Raw genomic sequence first — 19,556 nt, forward strand, 5'->3', positions numbered from 1 at the left:
AAATGGAGATCCAGCAGCCTGAAAGCAGATCAGAGACCCTTGAACCAAGTGTTGTTGGAGACCTCCTTCCTGTGCTAGTGTCTGAGGTCTCTGCATCTTGAAGCTATACTCGGTCCACTGTTCTCTACAGTCCTTAGTACTTGCCCTTATGGCAGGCAGCTCGAGCCTCTTCCTCTGTGGCAGCTCCAGGATCTCATATGCTGCTGTGCCCCTGGGGTTTTGGTGAGGACAGGAGGCCTGCAGTCTCCTGCTCTCCGGATTTGGCTGCTGAGATTGTCATTCCCAAACAGCCATTGACTCCAGTGTCCAGTTTCCAGCACACTGACCTTGGGTGAGCTTCCGTACAGCTCCACTTCCCCTAGCTTTTCCTTAGTTCTTTCTCCTTTCCTCCCTCTACTTTAATCTGGGGAGCAGCTCCTTCATGCTTCCTGCTCCTTCTCACTCCTAGCCTCAACTCACTAACTCCTCCCCCAGCCCAGAACTTGCTGGAGTATAGGAGTAACCCCGGCACACTAATAACATGAAAGTAAAGTCTTCTCAACGACAGTCTTTAATTGTTGTGATTTTATTGATTGTGAAAAAAAAGGGTGGTGTTACAATCCAAAAAAGGGTGGTGTTACAATCCAACGTTTCAGCTCTACATCTCGAGCTTTCATCAGGGATATGACTACAATATATACAATAAAAGAACAAAAATCAATAAATAAACTTTATAAAGTATTATAAAACCAAAAATCTAGTGATAGGTGATACATAAGGTGGGGACAGTGTCAAACATCCTTTGTGAAGGTGTGTATGGATCTATAATGATGTGAGGCCAGTGAGTATGTATTGTGGTGTGATACGGTGAACATGTGAGAGGTTGAAAAGAGGAATAGAGTGAAGGTGTAAGGAGTTGAAAAGCATGAATGTGTAGGTAGTGTTGAGAAAGGGCATTAGGGGACAGTGAAGTGGAGTGGGAATAAAGGTGAGGTCATCTAAGGAGGCAGTGTGTAAGGGGTGCTCTTGGAAATGTTAAGGCATAAGGTATAAATACCTAGATCCTTGGTTTTGAGGTGTGTGTATAAGTGGTATAGGTTTGCCTTTGTAGTCCAGCTGCTGGAACAGTACCTATAGTAACCACTGAAAAAGGGTATAGGTTAAGGAATAGCAAGGTATATAGAAAGAAAAGATATAAAAGAAAGTTTTAGGGGTCACATACCGATGTGTAGGGTCAGCACGTGACTCCCGTCCTAAGGACAAAAAAGCAGGTCAATAAGCTGAGATGGAGAAAGGAAACCCAGTCTATGAAGACTGTAGGGCACCATTACCTTGTGTCCTAAATCTAGTCAGGTGTGGAGGAGGCCGGAAGTGCATGTGGCTTAGTGCAGTGATGTTAAATACTGTCAAGCACTTCCTGATTGGGTGGGGAAGGGGCGGGAATGGGGGGGAAGGGCCATCGCCATCTTAGTGAGGTCAAAAATGTCTGAATGAATGTACTGAGCATGTGCAGGGCGGGGATAGATAATGAGCATGTTTTGACTTGACAGGAAGTGATGGTGGCAGTCGCCATCTTGGTAAGGTAAAAAAATGTCAGAATGAATGTACTGAGCATGTGCAGGGCGGCGATAGAGAATGAACATGTTTTGACTTGACAGGAAGTGATGTTGGCAGTCGCCATCTTGGTGAGGTCAAAATTGTCAGAATGAATGTACTGAGCAGGTGCGAGCCATCCAGGAAGTGAAGTAAAAAAGGGAGGGTTGTGAGGAAATGTCACATGCATACAGGCGGCCATTTTAATGGTGGGACTGTGCTGAATTCATGCACGGTGATAATTTCAGTGCTGGTTGTGCCTATCAGGTTTCAGAGAAACTTCCTTTTCCTGCCTAAAAACAAAGAAAGGTAATTAGAGCAAGGTTTACATACAAAGAGTAAAATGGCGTTCATATTAACACACTTATGTCAGAAATATCTCCTATAAACCAAAAAACGTTGTGTAGGAAAAGAACTTATTTGGTAGTGATTTTAAACTCCTGATGAAAAACAAAACTAATTCACTATGAAGTGGAATATAGAAGGGATTAATAATACATTTCAGATTCTCTATTGAGACCGTGTGGATGGAGGGTATTTAGGTGATATATCCAATACGCTTCACGCTCTTTGAGCGTTTGGATTCTATTACCCCCTCGTCTGGGTACAGGGATTTGTTCGATAACCTGAAATTTCAGTTGGCTTACAGAGTGTCTATTTTCCACAAAATGGGCAGGAATTGGTAAAAGTGTGTTCTCACACCGGATGGTTGATTTATGTTTGGAAATGCGGTCTTTCACATGCTGGGTGGTTTCCCCAACGTATCCTAGGCCGCATGGGCATTTGATTAAATAGACGACAAAATTTGAGTTGCAGGTAAAATAGCCATTGATCTTGTACCGTTTGCCAGACCTCGGATGGGTGAATGAATCGCCTTTACTAACATTCGTGCATTGTGCGCAACCCAAACAAGGGAAGGTTCCGTTGCGCACCGTGCTAAATGTCTTCTGCCTGAATGTCTTGAAGTGGGAGCCCACGTCGGCTCTAACCAAAGTGTTTTTTAGGTTCTGAGCCCGCTTATGGCAGATGAGAGGAGGATTTTGGAAATTTTCAATCCCCGGGTAAGCCTTTTCTAGTAGGGGCCAGTGTTCAAGGACTGCTTTTTTGATCAGAGGAGAGAACGGGTGATAGGTGTTGATGAACTTAACCCTATTCTCTACATCACAGTCACGTTGGGTAATTCTGGTTTGTTGTTCAGCATTAAATTTGGGGTATCCTCTTGTTTGAAACTTTTCAGTCATCTCGTCATGTCTCATTTGCCTGATATCAGGTTTTGAGACTATGCGGTCAATTCTGTCATGTTGGGATTTAGGTAGAGCTATCTTCACGTGTCTTGGGTGACAACTGGACCAGTGTAGTAGACTATTACGGTCTGTAGGTTTGACGTAAAGGTCACTTGTAAGGGTGCCAGAGTCAGTTTTAGAGATCATGGTGAACTTGCTGGAAGCTCCCCTAAAACAGGGTTCAGAGCTCCCCCTTCTGGTCTGGAGTAGGAAAAGTGTTTTGTGTAGTTGTTACCTGATTAGGGAACTCCTCTCTGCTTCCAGGCATGTCATCACCCCTCCCAGGAGGGAGGCAATGCACTCTTGGGGTGCCACATATATACTGACACATGTGTGACATCCTAAGCATGGATGTTATGAATAGGTAACCGAGGAGGATAGCAGGTGAATAGGCTAGGTAACCAGATAACCAGAGAGATTGGTAGCTTAGCGGATTGCAGAACCCTAAACTAACGACACAACTGGAATTAGCTGTGGGACGTACCTACGATGCCCTAGACGCCTCGGCACAGCCAAAGAATTAACTAAGCCTAAAGAGATAAATGAGAAAGCTAAACTGCCGGAGTAGAATCCCAAAGGAATAGATAGCCACTGAACATATATTGCCGGTGAGACAAGATGAGGCACAAAACACAGGCAGAAAATAGATTAAGCAAATGATGGGGCCCAAACTGTCTAGATAGAACAGGACAGGAAAGGATACTGTCTGCAATCACGCAAAAAACCCTAAGAAAAATCCAACACGTCTGATATGCAAAAATAATGAGGCCATACGACCTCTCCCCCACTAAATCAGAACTCTGGTGTGAACTGGACACAAAACAAAGATACTGATATAACAGGGGATTATAGATACAGAAAAGACTGACATAAGCTGTGGCATATGAAACAGAGTCCAGCACAGGTCCTAGCAGGGAACCAGGCTGAACTCACACCAGCAGAGAAAAAATCAGAGAAAAGCAAAAATGAATCAAAATGCAAAAACATTCAAGCAGACAAATAACTTATCTGAAAGATGCAGGATGCAAGCAGACTTTCAAAATGCTCAGGAAGCAAACCAAATCACCAGCAACAACTGAGGGAAGATTGCTCACCAGGTCAAAGGTGTTCACAACACATGGGACTTAAAGGTATTGCTTGCATCAGAAATTTTTAGGGGCTTCATAGAAAAATGGTCAACACATATGTGCATGCAAATTTGTAGTTATTTGATCCCATAAATTTAATTTATGCCTATATTTTTCTCCCTTCAACTTATGTAGTGCTGATCCATCACACACAATGGATTTCAAACATTTTTATACACAGGTTGTAATGTAACAAAATAGGTGAAAAGCCAAGAGGGTGAAAATTTTCACAAGGCACTGTATTGTAGTTCCTCTTTCATTTCATAATCTTATTTGTGTTGGACTATGTTTGGTGCAACAACTCCATTTCTGTCTATGAGTGTTTAGTTGCTAGATTTGTATGCAGTTTGTAAAGTTAGAACAAAAAAACTCAAACTCCCAGAGGCTCACACAGGAAGAGCATGTGACTGTATTTCCTGTTTTTTTCCTGTTTCTGTGTATGAGAGAAGCAGCTTGCTGTAGATGATGCACAGATAGAGACACACAAATGATTTATTCCTGATCTATTACGCTTATCTTATTTTGTTCCTGATTGTTCCTGAATAAAGAAACTCTGTTGTCACACACTTGGAGAGTATCCTGAATAATCCACTCCCAACAATTTGCCTTGAAAGCTGCGCCTTGGCAGTGGTTAAGCACAGTTTAGCTTGCTAACCATTAGAATCTAGTATATGCACAACGCAATGGGTCGCTGTGCCATTTTGTGTAACCCACAACAATCCAATCACAGAAATGCTTGCCTGTATGTACTTGTTTGCATGTAGTTTCCATGCAAAAAAGGGATGGCACAGACATCTCTGTGAACCCCATATATTTTAGGAAAATGAGGTCCCTTGATCCCTCTGTTATTCCAGAAAAATATATGTAAGGAGTTATACAGGTGGCCATCTATGCTTGTGGCTCTCTCCATTGTAGTTTATGAGGGCCACATTCACACATGGCCTTCCACTCTTTAAAGTACTACATAAGGGATAAGGTGACTCCTATTATTCTCATAGGGCCAAGTTCCACTTTCTGGACTACTATCCGGCATCTATGGCATATCATTTTTATATGGCGGAAACATCTCAGACTCTAATGCCTTCTATTGGTTTTATTGTGGCTGCTAGACCAGAAAAGGTTGTGTACCCCTGATCTGGAAAGATCTTTTTCATTTCAGGTTTATCTTTTTTCAAGTTAAAGGACTTGTCCAGAACTTAGATTTTGATCATCTATCATTCTGTATATCAGATTTCATAATTATATACTTGTGATGCGAGTCACTATAGTAAATAATAAGTCCCAAAAATGGAGAGAAAAATTACACTAACAAATAGTAAAAATAATACTACTTACTGGATAAGTAAAGCGAGGTCAAACGATCCGAGGTCAGGTCCAGGAAACTGGGCAGTACAACAAGGTGGAGTCAGACGAAATCCAATTCACTAGCCGAGGTCAGGAAAACCAGAAAGGTAAATATAGTTTAAAGGGAGCAGGCAAAAGAGAAGTCAGGTCACAAGCAAAGAGTCAAGTCTAGGAAAGGAAACAAGTCAGGCTGTGTCAGGCGCAGAGCACAGAGGAGTCAGACTGACACAGGCAGTAACAAGTGTACGATTGACACTGGGTGAAGGAGCTAGCATGCTTAAGTACAAGACTAATCAAGGAAAGAGAACACAGATGATGCAGCACAAACCCAGCACAACCAAAACATACTGACAACCCCTACACAAAGTAACATATCAATTCCCATTGAAATGAATGTGATCTGAGCTGCAAGAGCCAAGAACAGACATTAAAAATGCTGTGCTATTCTAGCTCTGTATACTATGCGCACAGAGCTAAACAGTTGATCAGTGGGGTCCAGGATGTCAGTCCTCCATCAGTCTGACATTGAAGACTACTCTATCCCATCTACCTCAATCCTCTTTCCGAAGATTTGATGATCTAATTCTTTAAGATCATCAATATCTAAATCCTTGACAACCCACTGAGGAGTATAATTGTGAGATGTAGCTTACACGGATTAGCATTTTACCTTAGATAAAACAGTTTTTTCCTCTTTACACGATGAGTATCCCCCACTGCAAATATTCTACCAATTAATGATTAAAATATATATTATAAATATACATACATATACTGTACATACATACATACATATACATGCATTTATTTTTTAAATAAATAAGACCAATAACTTACTATATGCTATGGTATATAAAAAGCTTTTTGCATTGCTATGTCAGGCATAAATTTTCACTTTTGCTGCTAGAAAAATTCTATCTTATTGTCAAAACGTTAGAGAATTGAGATATTGCACTCAACCTCGCAAAAAACAACAGTTTGGCAGATCATCTTGAAAGACAGAAAAACAGTCTGACAATGAGAATCTAATGAGGCCATAAGACCTGAATTACTTAAAGATGACCATTGGGAGGGTGAGGGAATATATGAATGGTGCAGCTCTAAGCTAGCCTAATGCTTGGATTTAGAAAGTGGCTTCAGAAAAGTAGCAAGCAGGAAATAAAGATAGCCCATATTTCAGAGGTAGAAAATTAGTAAACTCATGCCAAAAATGTACCATGTGTAAGCCATAAATACTATTAATTAAGCTGGATTTACAACAATTACCACATTTTGATTTATTCTGCTTGCTGATGAAGGAGCTTAACTTAAAGAACTATACTCACTGCTTCACAATGGGGAATTTTATTATACAGACGTTTTATAAGCTTCTCCTTAGTTTCCAAATATTCTACAACTTTGCATTTATGGCATACATTCTAAGTATAATCTTTGCTTTTCAAACCAGATCCACAGAAGGAAAGTGCACTACATGCTACTAAACCACTAGCTTGCTCCCACCTGTCTACAACTTTTACCAAATCGTTATCTAGATATTTCTATGATGTCATGCCTGTATCAATTACAAAAAAAGCAATTGAGTTACAAAGATCCCCATGTGTGTTTCAGTCAATACCAAGTGAGACATTAACATGTTATGCATTTTCACATCTGTACATAACGGAAATGTATTGCAAAATCAGTGTATTAATGTAGTACCAAAATTCCAAGGCAAATCGGAGGCACCAGAGAAACTTCATGTAAGAAAAAACATAACTTTTATTTCATCCTTAAAGGGAATCTGTCACCTATTTTTTGGTATATAAGATGCGGCCACGCCATCAGGGGCTTATCCTTATCTACAGCATTACAGAATGCTGTAGATAAGCCCCTGATGAAACCTGAAAGAGAAGAAAAACGAGTTATATTATACTCACCCAGGGGCAGTCCGGGTCTGGTTCGGGTACAGAGGGTGTCACAGTCCGGTCCGGCGCCTTCCATCTTCTAGCGATGATGTCCTCTTCTTTGCTTCCCGTCCCGGCCTTGTTGAGGGCAGAGCAGAGTACTGGACCTAGTGGGAGGTCACACCAATGAACAGAGAGAGGCCAATGGTGCATGAGTATCCTTCACTTGATCCAGTGCTGTATTAAAATGCATAGATTGGACATCTTTTTTTTCCCATAAATTGGTGTTTGAAAAACAGTCGCTCTCTACACTTCTGACCCTTAAATTTTCAGATCGGTGAGATCGGTGAGGGTCTGATACCAATTGAAACTTTTTACATCTTTTTGAAAGTGTAGTTACAGGTTAAACCATCTTTTCTTGGGCAATTTTATTTCCTTTGTAGTTGAAAAGTTTCCACACTCCAATAGTGTTTCCACCACATATCCTGTTTTCTATATATCATAAGTTACATTTTATCTGTGTGACGTAACAGGCTTTACTACTCGAGGAGGACATGCTACAGACTCATTGAGCTGGAAGCAAAACTATCTGAAAAACGTTACCTCCAGGACATTGCTGACATTTTCATTGAACTGTCTGCCGTAAGTCTTTTCATGCTAACATCCACCTCATGCCAAGCTGTTTGTGTTCAGATATCACATTTCCTGAACATATACATTAAAAACAAAATCATGCAGCATTGCTGTATCCCAGACAGACCGACAAACCCAAAAATAGAACCACCCAATCAATGTGCCACGCAAGTCTCGCATGAGAAAATAACCTTCAACCCCTCTTGTAATTTACATTAGGTATTATTTTTCAATCACAACCAAAGTTGCACTTACAATTCTGATGGCTTATTCTCAGCAAATCTTGTGTTGTGAGACACTAAGTCGACCTGTAGAGCGTTGGTCACCAACCTGGGACTCTCCAGCTAATGCAAAACTACAACTTCTAGGACGCCCTAAAATCTTGTGATTGTCTGCACATGCTGGGAGTTGTAGTTTTACAGAACTACAGAGCTACATTTGGTGACTTTTATTGAAAACGGAGTATGCATAAGTCACTTAGCATTCGGTATCAATATGTCAGTTAGTGTAAGGCATGTAAAATAAAACGTTTCCCAATATCATTCAATGTTACATACATCATACAACATCCAGGTATAAAATGCTGCTCAAACAAATCTATTCCTTAATCCTGACTATATATAACTGTAGCTACTAGCACATACAGCCTCATACATAATTCCAAACTTCATTATTACCCGGCCTCTGCTGCCAGCTGACTTATATCTGGTCTTCAATACATTGGAGTCTAACCAAATTTTCAAGATGTGCAAACATTAAAAATAACATTGCATTTTCATGATGATAAATGGCACAGAGTGAGCCAATGTTCTGGCCCCACAATGTATGTCAGGACAGCAGAACTGCTTTTTTCTATACACAGAATACAGTAAGTATAATTGTATAATGCACGTATAATCTGTGATCTACTTTTATTTACTGACAACCTAATAAAAGATAATTTGCATATTTAAAAAACAAACAAACAAACAAAAATCTATTCCCTGATATAACATCAACTAAGTTTGGAGGTGCAGGAATGTTTTCAAATTCCTTTCCAACAAGGAGACATAATATTACATCCTATTTGGGAGAGAAAACCCGCAAATGGACATGCTGGTAAAATAATGCTTTGTCACATGGCCTGATAGCCAAGTAACGGCAGCTGCTGTTACTGACATGAGGCTGTACTTGCTCATCATCCTTAGCCCCTGCATCAGTGAGTGCGGTAAATGACCAGTTGCAGCCTTATTGTAGTGCCAGAGGGCGCTTCTTAACAGCGGTGATTGGTGCTGCTAGTTATCACCATCATAGGATGTGCCATAATGACACCATGTCCCCACCTCTCCCATCCAGTAATGGTTGCAATTGGCAAATGTCTAGTTGTAGGGAGGTGAACCGGGCCGTGGGTACCTGTCCTGTGCCAGGTCCAGAACGGTCGGGGCTGTCTCCCCTGTTGTCCGGGGGGAAGGAGTAAGAGACCGAATGGACCTCTGCACTGAGAAGCAGGAGGCGTGGCTGAGAGAGTACAGGGACAGAAAGCGCGGAAACAGTCAGTCTTGACAGGAGCAGGCAGCGGGCAGCAGAGAAAGAGGTGCGCTCTGTCCCTTGAGCAACCAGACCACACCAACCTGCATCTTGATACTCCCGCTGTCCCCAGCGGGGACCACAGAGGAAGAAGCGCGGTGTGCCGATTAACTGGCAGAAAGCGAGGTGTCGTGTGTGTCGCCACCGTGAGTACAGCCCATGTGTCAGAGAGAGAGAACTGGGTGCTGAATAGACGTCTGCAGCCCACCTTACCGGCATATCCCTGCCCACACACGGTGGACACGGTGCGGCCTTGTTTCTGTCTGCCGCATATGCTCATGGACTAGGGGCTCAGTGGAAGGTGCCGGAGACTGACCGCTGCCGCTAGAAGACGGACCGTCATTGCCCACAGAATCTCCTAGGACCAACACCGCGCCAGCCGTTGCCAGTGCCATCAATCCCCAAGTAGTACCTGCGATTTGAAGGATTCAGAGCATGAAAAGTCCACCAAAGAACTGCTGTCCCATTGTTTATTAACTCTTCATATCCTTTATAATTGGACTGTTATTTTCCCAGTTAACCCTTTCTCCCTGCTAGGAGTTAATCCCCTGTTACATTAAATCTGTCAAACTTGTTAACCCTTGCTCTGCCTTCTGTTTGTCACTGCATCCCGCTACCTGCTTTCACTTGGCATAGTCGGCAGGATGCAGGCCACAGGCATGGAAGTGACACCAAGCGGCTGTGGGTGCCCCAAGGGCCAGTATACCGAAGGGGGCAATGTTGAACAACCTCCCAAAGTTCACAGGGAGAACACCTTACTGTGGGATTGGACTGAGCGGGTCAAGGGTAGGTTGAGAATGCACCCCATGACCCCCCGCGATGCAGGCAGAGATTGCCATGATGGCCCTCCATGGAGAGGCGAGGTGCTCTGTCATGTTCCGGCACCAGCATGACCGAGACACCTTTCCCAAGGTTTTACAAATCCTAGAGGAGATGCACGGTGACCCCACGGACATTGGAGAATTACGCATGCACTTGTTTAGCCGCATCCAAAGGGAGGGGGAGTCGGTGACCCAATACATAAATGCGCTGCAGGAGATCCACGCTGCGATTGCCAAGCGGGATGACGTAGGCATCGTGCCTCTTGACATAGTTTTGAGAGACCATCTAGTGGCAGGCTTTAGAGATGCGCTGCTTAAACAGGCTTTGTGGGAGCTGTTACAGGTTAATCCACGTATGCCCTTTCTGGAGGTTGGGGCAGAGGCGCGTGGAAGCGAGCAAGAGCAGGGAGTGACAACCCTACAGGGAAGGTCAAGAGTGGGGAGGTATCCGCTCTGCTAACAACTGAACAAAGTTGGGTGAGCAAAATTCGGAAGGAAATCCAAGACATGCATGAAGAGTGGTCCGCCTAAAGGAATCCTCCCCTAGCCCTGGATCCCTCCAGAGCTCGAACTAATCCCATGCCTCACCAGGAAAAGAGACAACCTCGCACAGAAGGACAGCCAATCTGCTTTGCATGTGGAGGCATTGTACATTATGCCCGTGGATGCGTGCGTTGGGGAAGATCTCCCCACCGTCGTCCATTAAACTAGCTACTCCGTGGCTCGGGGACGCCACCTGGAGCCTTGCAGCCGAGAAGGAGAAAAGGAAGTCCCACAAGTTTAGTGTCTATGAGTCCTCTTGTTTGGGCCGAAATGGATGGTCGGGCCATCCGCTGTTTAGATGATACCAGCTCTCAAGTAACTACAATGACCTAGACTTACAGTGGGGAAAAAAAGTATTTAGTCAGTCAGCAATAGTGCAAGTTCCACCAGTTAAAAAGATGAGAGGCGTCTGTAATTTACATCATAGGTAGACCTCAACTATGGGAGACAAACTGAGAAAAAAAAATCCAGAAAATCACATTGTCTGGTTTTTTTTCATTTTATTTGCATATTATGGTGGAAAATAAGTATTTGGTCAGAAACAAGCAATCAAGATTTCTGGCTCTCACAGACCTGTAACTTCTTCTTTAAGAGTCTCCTCTTTCCTCCACTCATTACCTGTAGTAATGGCACCTGTTTAAACTTGTTATCAGTATAAAAAGACACCTGTGCACACCCTCAAACAGTCTGACTCCAAACTCCACTATGGTGAAGACCAAAGAGCTGTCAAAGGACACCAGAAACAAAATTGTAGCCCTGCACCAGGCTGGGAAGACTGAATCTGCAATAGCCAACCAGCTTGGAGTGAAGAAATCAACTGTGGGAGCAATAATTAGAAAATGGAAGACATACAAGACCACTGATAATCTCCCTCGATCTGGTGCTCCACGCAAAATCCCACCCCGTGGGGTCAGAATGATCACAAGAACGGTGAGCAAAAATCCCAGAACCACGCGGGGGGACCTAGTGAATGAACTGCAGAGAGCTGGGACCAATGTAACAAGGCCAACCATAAGTAACACACTACACCACCATGGACTCAGATCCTGCAGTGCCAGACGTGTCCCACAGCTTAAGCCTGTACATGTCCGGGCCCGTCTGAAGTTTGCTAGAGAGCATTTGGATGATCCAGAGGAGTTTTGGGAGAATGTCCTATGGTCTGATGAAACCAAACTGGAACTGTTTGGTAGAAACACAACTTGTCGTGTTTGGAGGAAAAAGAATACTGAGTTGCATCCATCAAACACCATACCTACTGTAAAGCATGGTGGTGGAAACATCATGCTTTGGGGCTGTTTCTCTGCAAAGGGGCCAGGACGACTGATCCGGGTACATGAAAGAATGAATGGGGCCATGTATCGTGAGAATTTGAGTGCAAACCTCCTTCCATCAGCAAGGGCATTGAAGATGAAACGTGGCTGGGTCTTTCAACATGACAATGATCCAAAGCACACCGCCAGGGCAACGAAGGAGTGGCTTCGTAAGAAGCATTTCAAGGTCCTGGAGTGGCCTAGCCAGTCTCCAGATCTCAACCCTATAGAAAACCTTTGGAGGGAGTTGAAAGTCCGTGTTGCCAAGCGAAAAGCCAAAAACATCACTGCTCTAGAGGAGATCTGCATGGAGGAATGGGCCAACATACCAACAACAGTGTGTGGCAACCTTGTGAAGACTTACAGAAAACGTTTGACCTCTGTCATTGCCAACAAAGGATATATCACAAAGTATTGAGATGAAATTTTGTTTCTGACCAAATACTTATTTTCCACCATGATATGCAAATAAAATGAAAAAAAAACCAGACAATGTGATTTTCTGGATTTTTTTTTCTCAGTTTGTCTCCCATAGTTGAGGTCTACCTATGATGTAAATTACAGACGCCTCTCATCTTTTTAAGTGGTGGAACTTGCACTATTGCTGACTGACTAAATACTTTTTTTCCCCACTGTACTTCAGATGTAATTTTCCTGATGCAATGCACCTTGAATGGGGCCCAGTAATTAAATTCACGGTGGCTAATCAGTTACCCATCTCTGTCGCAGGGGTGGTCTGGATGCAAATCACTGTGTGCGACAAAGATGTGGGCAAGAAGGGAGTAATAATTAATAATAATAATAATAATAATAATAATAATAATTTTATTTCTATAGCGCCAATATATTCCGTAGCACTTTACATTATAGAGGGGACTTCTACAGACAATAGACATTACAGCATACCAATAAACACATAGATAAAAACAAATACCAAGAGGAATAAGGGCCCTGCTCGCAAGCTTACAATCTATAAGTAAAAAGGGGAGAAACAAAAGGTGGATGGTAACAATTGCTTTTATTGTTTGGACCAGCCATAGTGTAAGAATCGGGTGTTCCTATTGCTGCATGAACCAGATAGCAGTCTAAATATGTAACAGTACAGACACAGAGGGCTATTAAATGCATAAAGCATGTGAGAACATGATGCAAGGAACCTGGCTATGGTAAACATTTTTTGAATGAGCCACACAAGGATATTTAGGTTAATGCGCTGAGGCGGTAGGCCAGTCTGAACAAATGCGTTTTTAGGGCACGCTTAAAACTGTTGGGATTGGGGATTAATCGTATTAACCTGGGTAGTACATTCCAATGAATTGGCGCAGCACGTGAAAAGTCTTGGAGACGGGAGTGGGAAGTTCTGATTATTGAGGATGTTAACCTCGGGTCATTAGAAGAATGAAGAGTAAGGTGGTAGGCTGAGACAAGGGAGGAAATGTAGGGTGGTGCTGAGCCATGGAGTGCTTTGTGGGTGAGGGTAATAAGTTTATACTGAATTCTGGAGTGGATGGGTAACCAGTGTAAGTACTGGCACAAGGTAGAGGCATCAGTATGACGATTGTGAGGAATATTATCCTAGCTGCAGCATTCAGGACGGATTGGAGAGGGGAGAGTTTGGTAAGAGGAAGACCGATTAGTAGAGAGTTACAATAGCCCAGAAGAGAATTAATAAGAGAAGCAGTAAGAGTTTTTGCAGAGTCGAAAGTAAGAAAGGGTCGAATTCTAAAAATGGTTTTGAGGTGCAGATAACAAAAACAAGCCAGTGACCGGATGTAGGGGTTGAATGAAAACTCGGAATCAAGTATGACCCCAAGACAACAAGAATGTTGCTGTGGAGTAATGGTGGAACCACACACGGAAATGGCAATGTCGGGCATAGGTTAGTAGAGGGAGGAAACACGAGGAGTTCAGTTTTTGACAGGTTCAGTTTCAGATAGAGGGAGGACATGATGTTAGAGACAGCGGTATGACAATCACTGGTGTTTTCCAAAAAGGCAGGCGTAATATCAGGAGAAGAAGTGTATAATTGGGTGTCATCAGCATAGAGATGGTACTGAAATCCAAATCTACTGATTGCTTGACCAATAGGGGTAGTATACAAAGAGAAGAGGAGGGGGCCTAGCACCGATCCTTGAGAAACCCCAACAGTAAGGGGAAGATGAGAGGAGGAGGAGCCAGCAAAAGATACATTAAAGGAGCGGTCAGAGAGATAGGAGGAGAACCAGGAGAGAACAATGTCCTTGAGGCCAATGAAATGGAGCATAGCGAGGAGGAGCTGACGATCCACAGTGTTGAATACTGCGGAGAGATCCAACAGAATTAGCATGGAGTAGTGACCATTAGATTTAGCTGTTAGAAGATCATTAGAGACTTTAGTGAGGGCAGCTTCAGTAGAGTAAAGAGAGCAGAAACTGGATTGTAGAGGGTCAAGGAGAGAGTTTTCTGAGATATAGCGGATAAGTCGGGCATGATGCAGGCGTTCCAGGAGTTAGCATCACAGTTTTGGTCGAGGGATGATTTTTAAGCAATGGCATGCTTAAATGAGGAAGGGAAGATACCAGAAGAAAGAGGTGAAATATTTTTGTTAGGTGAGTGGTGACAGCAGGGGAAAGGGACTGGAGGAGTGATGGAATGGGGTCACTTGTGAAAGTGGTAGGGCGAGAAGATGCAAGGAGCCTGATTACGTCTTCTGTCACTGGTTCAAAATCAGAGAGTGAGCTAGATGCAGTGGGGGAGGGAGGAGAGTGCATGGTATGAGGTGATTGGGAGATAATTTCCTGTTAGATATGGTCAATTTTTTCTTTGAAATAATTTGCCAGATAGTCAGCGTGGAGATCCATGGTTGGGGCCTGCACTCTGGGGTTGAGTAGGGAATGTAACGTGTCAAAGAGACGTTTTGAGTTATTGGATAGTGAGGTGATGAGGGTGTTGAAATAGGTTTGTTTTGAGAGGTGAAGGGCAGTGTTGTATGTTTTAGGCATAAACTTAAAATGGATGAAATCTTCGGGTAGATTGGATTTTCTCCACAGACGTTTGGCGCACCAGGAGTACCGCTGTAGGATGCGTGTTTGCAGTGTGTGCCAGGGTTGTCGCCATCTGTGCCTAGTTGTTCTATGTATAGGAGGTGCAGTTTCATCCAGGGCACTTTGAAGTGTTTCATTATAATGCTTCAGTGCAGAATCAGGACATCAGAGGGAGGAGATAGGGGTCAATGATGACTGCAATTTCTTCATAAGTTTCTGGGTGTTAATGGCCTGTATGCTTCTAAAAGTGTGGAAAGTGGGGGGTGACCTGGGCGGGATGGCAGTTCTTGATAGAGAATGATAGAAGGTTGTGGTCAGAGAGCAGGGGAGGGGAGTTTGTGAAATCATCCACTGAGCAAAGCTGGGAGAAGACCAAGTTGAGGAAGTTTCCCTCTACATGTGTGGGGGAGTTTGCATGCTGCGAGAGGCCGAAAGAGGAGGTTAGAGATAAAAAGTGAGAAGCAGATGGTGAGAGGGGAAGAGAAATGGGAATGTTGAAGTCTCCCATGATGAGGGGGGGATGTCACAGTAGAGATAGTGTGGAAGTCAGATGGCAAAATGATCCAGAAACTGATGTGAAGTTCCCAGAGGACGATACACCACCGCCACTCTCATGGAGAAGGGGATGTAGAGTCTGACAGCATGGACCTCGAAAGAAGGGGAGACAAGTGAGGGTACTTGAGGGATAACCTGAAAGGTACATTTGGGTGATAGGAGCAGACCAATGCCTCCACCTGCTCTGTTGTCCGATCTTGGAGTATGAGAGAAGTGTATTTGACCACATGAAAGAGCAGTAGCAGCGGTGGTGTCTGACTGCTGGATCCAGGTTTCAGTAAGAGCCAGAAGGTTAAGAGAATCAGAAAGGAAGAAGTCATGGATGAAGGAGAGTTTATTACACACTGAGCGAGAATTCCAAAGGGCACAATTAAAAGAGATAGAAGGCATGCAGAGAATATTAAGATTAGAGGGGTTTCTGAGTGTAGCAGTTGAGGGGTTCGACTTACTATGACATGGGGGGCTGGGGTTGGGAGAGATATCTCCTGCGACTAGGAGGAGGATAGAAAGCGTGAGCAGATGGTTAAGCGATTTGTGAGAGCGTCTCGTGTGTTGGATGGTGCAAATGAATGGATCTGTGCTGTTTAGCAATGTGAAAAGACCGTGATTGTTATACATAGGAGAGGAAAGGACAGAGGGGCCGATATGGATGGAGTGTAAAGAGTTAATGCAAGGGTGGTGGATGTGAGTGAATGTAGCAGCCAGGATATAAATTATACAAATCCATATGGTATATATTTGTGGTAATCCACATGTACAGGGAATAGATTAATTAATTTGTCTTACCTGTCTCCTGCCTTGTCTATCTGCCATGTTATAACTGCCAGTACTTTGATAAATGTACTTCAACTAAATGTACATAAATGCCCCCTGCATAAATGCTTCCCCAGGCTATGTCTGAGTATATAGGAGGCCAGTTCTAATATCTGTTTTTTTTCTCTCGTTAGCAATAGAGTTGAGCGACTTTTGTTTTTTTAGGGTCGAGTTTCGTTTCGTGAAACCCGACTTTTCCAAAAGTCGGGTCGAGCAAGATCGTCCGATTATAGGGAAAAGTCGGGGTCGTCCCGAAACACGAAACCCAATGTAAGTCAATGGGGAATAAAAGTTGGCAGTGAGAGGAGGACAGGAAACACACCTACAGTGCCCATTTGAATGCCAAAAGCATCAATTCTTCTTACTTAAGATTGTCAACCTTAATTAACTTCATAATACAAGTTACGCACTGAAAAATGGGGGTTATTTGGCTACAGACTGTGGGGGGGAGGGCTGGCTCCAGGTTTTCATGTGCCCTGGGCGAAAGAGCGCCCCTTTTACACATACCACAACTCATCATGCTCCAATACGGCAGAGAAATAGCGGTATAGTACAATGAAAAATACTTCACTTTTTACATCTCATGATGAGGCCCATCTATTTCTCCATACAGAATCATTGGTCCCATATAATGTTTGAAACAGTATATGATGAGCTCCACATAATGCTACAGTATATGTTCGTCCCCATGGATGAAGCTCCACTGTCTTATGGGCCCAAATAATGCTCCAAACATAATGGGCCCCATTTCTAATGCTCTAGTGTATAATGGGCCCTGTAAATGCTGCTCCAGTGTCTGATGTCCACCTTTGGAATGTTCCAGTGTATGGTGGGCCCCATCTATCATTCTCCAGAGTATAGTGCTCCCCAAAAATTGCTGTCCCAACATTGAAAACAATCAAATAAGTCTCCTCGCTAGGGAATCCCTGTACTTGTCTGGACTCCTCGTCGTCCCCATCTTCCATCTCACTGCACAGTATTTCAACTTTGCAAGTGCTGTGATCCTGAGCAAGCAGGGGGGGCCCACTCGTTGGCGACGGCACTGGCACAGGGCCCCTAATAGTACGGTGGTGTGTCTGATGGCGGGTGGGCCGAACCTGCACTTTCATCTGCAGCTTCCTCTTTGTCACCGTGTAAGATGGAACTGTATATGGGAAGGGTAACCTGAGTTTCAGCAGGGTCAAATTCAGGCCGTGTAGCGTGCGAGGGGAATGTAGTGGTCTGGGTCAATGTACCAGCAGATTCATCGAGCAGTGGCTGGGCATCAGTGCACTTGTGTCGCCCCCAGGAGATCTGTCGCCACAGTGGCATTACCTTCTTCCTAGGGAGTGTGATGTCATGCTTGGGAGCAACGAACGATCTGTCTAGCAGGTTAACTGATTGGGCGGCGTTATTCCCACGAGTCATGACCCTCCAAACAGCGTTCATGAAGGCAAAGTGTTTGTTTTACGTGGGCAGTATGGTTGCAAAGCTGAACCTTAAAGGAATGTCCAGAAGGGCACCACCAGGAGTGGAGCCTACGGTTAAATTCGACTCCACCTGGGAAACCTCAACCATGCCAGCTACAGAACAGATGCACACATTGCGAGCTTAATTCCGTTAACGAACGAGACTACGTCATGCCCCGCGGTCCGAGTCCGGCTTACTAGAGGGACACGTGAGGCTCTGGCACATGAGATTGGCCAATAACTGGTGTGTCATGCCCTTACATGTCCGTGGCTGCATGTGCGCTACATTGAAAAGGCCTAATATAATGAAACTAGGAAACAAAAGAGCGCAATAGGGTCTTATCTGGTGATAAATGGAATAGATATGGAAAAAGTCTACTCACCCTTTCCAGGAGAGGTATAAGCATATAGACTCGCCGTCAGCTTGCTGCACACCCGAAGGTCCACTGCGTGACCTCCAATGCAAATCCTTAAGGATATAAAGTTATTCTCGGGCTTACTGTGCGCTGCTTGACCGGAATGAAATCACCACAATGTGAGAAATTTGACCATTTAATTCCCTACGCGTTTCAAAGTGTGAACCACTTCTTCTTCAGGGGTTGACATGTTTTATGTCAACCCCTGACATTGAAAAGGCCAGCGTTTGTCGCTTACAGGTGCAGATAACCCGCTGAACAACGTTAGTGATGGGGATCACTGATTACAATTATTACCCGCGAACAATGATTTCCCAGTAAGTGCAGGTCAACCGCAGTTCCGGAATAAGGCCTAACCGTCATTCCTGAAAAAATGAAAAACTTACGTGTGCAAACCACAGGTGCTGTAGCTTGCTTAACAGCTCGCCAGCCGTTCTCACGCCCAGTATGGATTACACGTGATTGCACAAAGGTGAGAAAGGGTACCGTATCCCCAGATAACATGTATGGATAGCGTACACATTCAAAATATATGTCTATACATCAGGAGGCAGGCTCAGACGGTGTTAGGCCCAGTATGGATTGCACGTGATTGCACAAAGGTGAGAAAGGGTACCGTATCCCCAGATAACATGTATGGATAGCGTACACATTCAAAATATATGTCTATACATCAGGAGGCAGGCTCAGACGGTGTTAGGCCCAGTATGGATTGCACGTGATAGCACAAAGGTGAGAAAGGGTACCGTATCCCCAGATAACATGTATGGATAGCGTACACATTCAAAATATATGTCTATACATCAGGAGGCAGGCTCAGACGGTGTTAGGCCCAGTATGGATTGCACGTGATTGCACAAAGGTGAGAAAGGGTACCGTATCCCCAGATAACATGTATGGATAGCGTACACATTCAAAATATATGTCTATACATCAGGAGGCAGGCTCAGACGGTGTTAGGCCCAGTATGGATTGCACGTGATAGCACAAAGGTGAGAAAGGGTACCGTATCCCCAGATAACATGTATGGATAGCGTACACATTCAAAATATATGTCTATACATCAGGAGGCAGGCTCAGACGGTGTTAGGCCCAGTATGGATTGCACGTGATTGCACAAAGGTTAGAAAGGGTACCGTATCCCCAGATAACATGTATGGATAGCGTACACATTCAAAATATATGTCTATACATCAGGAGGCAGGCTCAGACGGTGTTA

General features: G+C 43.9%; 1 protein-coding gene and 1 long non-coding RNA gene across 3 annotated transcripts in view; both read right to left on the reverse strand.

Moving 5' to 3' along the window:
* Positions 1 to 549: 549 nt before the first annotated feature.
* On the reverse strand, positions 550 to 3,840 carry LOC141097672 (uncharacterized). Its single transcript, XM_073585034.1, has 2 exons — positions 1,311 to 3,840; positions 550 to 1,232 (listed from the first exon to the last, which is right to left on the reverse strand). The coding sequence occupies exon 1, from the start codon at positions 3,000 to 3,002 to the stop codon at positions 2,061 to 2,063; it is 942 nt and encodes a 313-aa protein (XP_073441135.1). The 5' UTR covers positions 3,003 to 3,840; the 3' UTR covers positions 550 to 1,232; positions 1,311 to 2,060.
* LOC141097673 (uncharacterized) overlaps positions 550 to 19,556 on the reverse strand; it is a 271,380-nt gene continuing 252,373 nt past the window's right edge. The window contains exons 3-4 of one of the 2 annotated variants that reach the window (XR_012234023.1): positions 5,318 to 5,406; positions 550 to 1,865 (exon numbers count right to left, since the gene is read on the reverse strand). This is a non-coding gene — a long non-coding RNA (uncharacterized lncRNA). Of the gene's footprint in view, positions 1,866 to 5,317; positions 6,161 to 19,556 lie in introns of those variants that run through there. The other variant, XR_012234022.1, reaches the window with a different exon arrangement.

Source organism: Dendrobates tinctorius, unplaced genomic scaffold (assembly GCF_039654945.1).
Source record: "Dendrobates tinctorius isolate UK_male_01 unplaced genomic scaffold, ASM3965494v1 ptg000086l, whole genome shotgun sequence".
Lineage (NCBI taxonomy): Eukaryota > Metazoa > Chordata > Amphibia > Anura > Dendrobatidae > Dendrobates > Dendrobates tinctorius.

What these genes read in the sequence shown, in the direction of transcription:
- LOC141097672 (XM_073585034.1), bottom strand. Translation starts at nt 3,002, where the DNA reads ATGATCTCTAAAACTGACTCTGGCACCCTTACAAGTGACCTTTACGTC.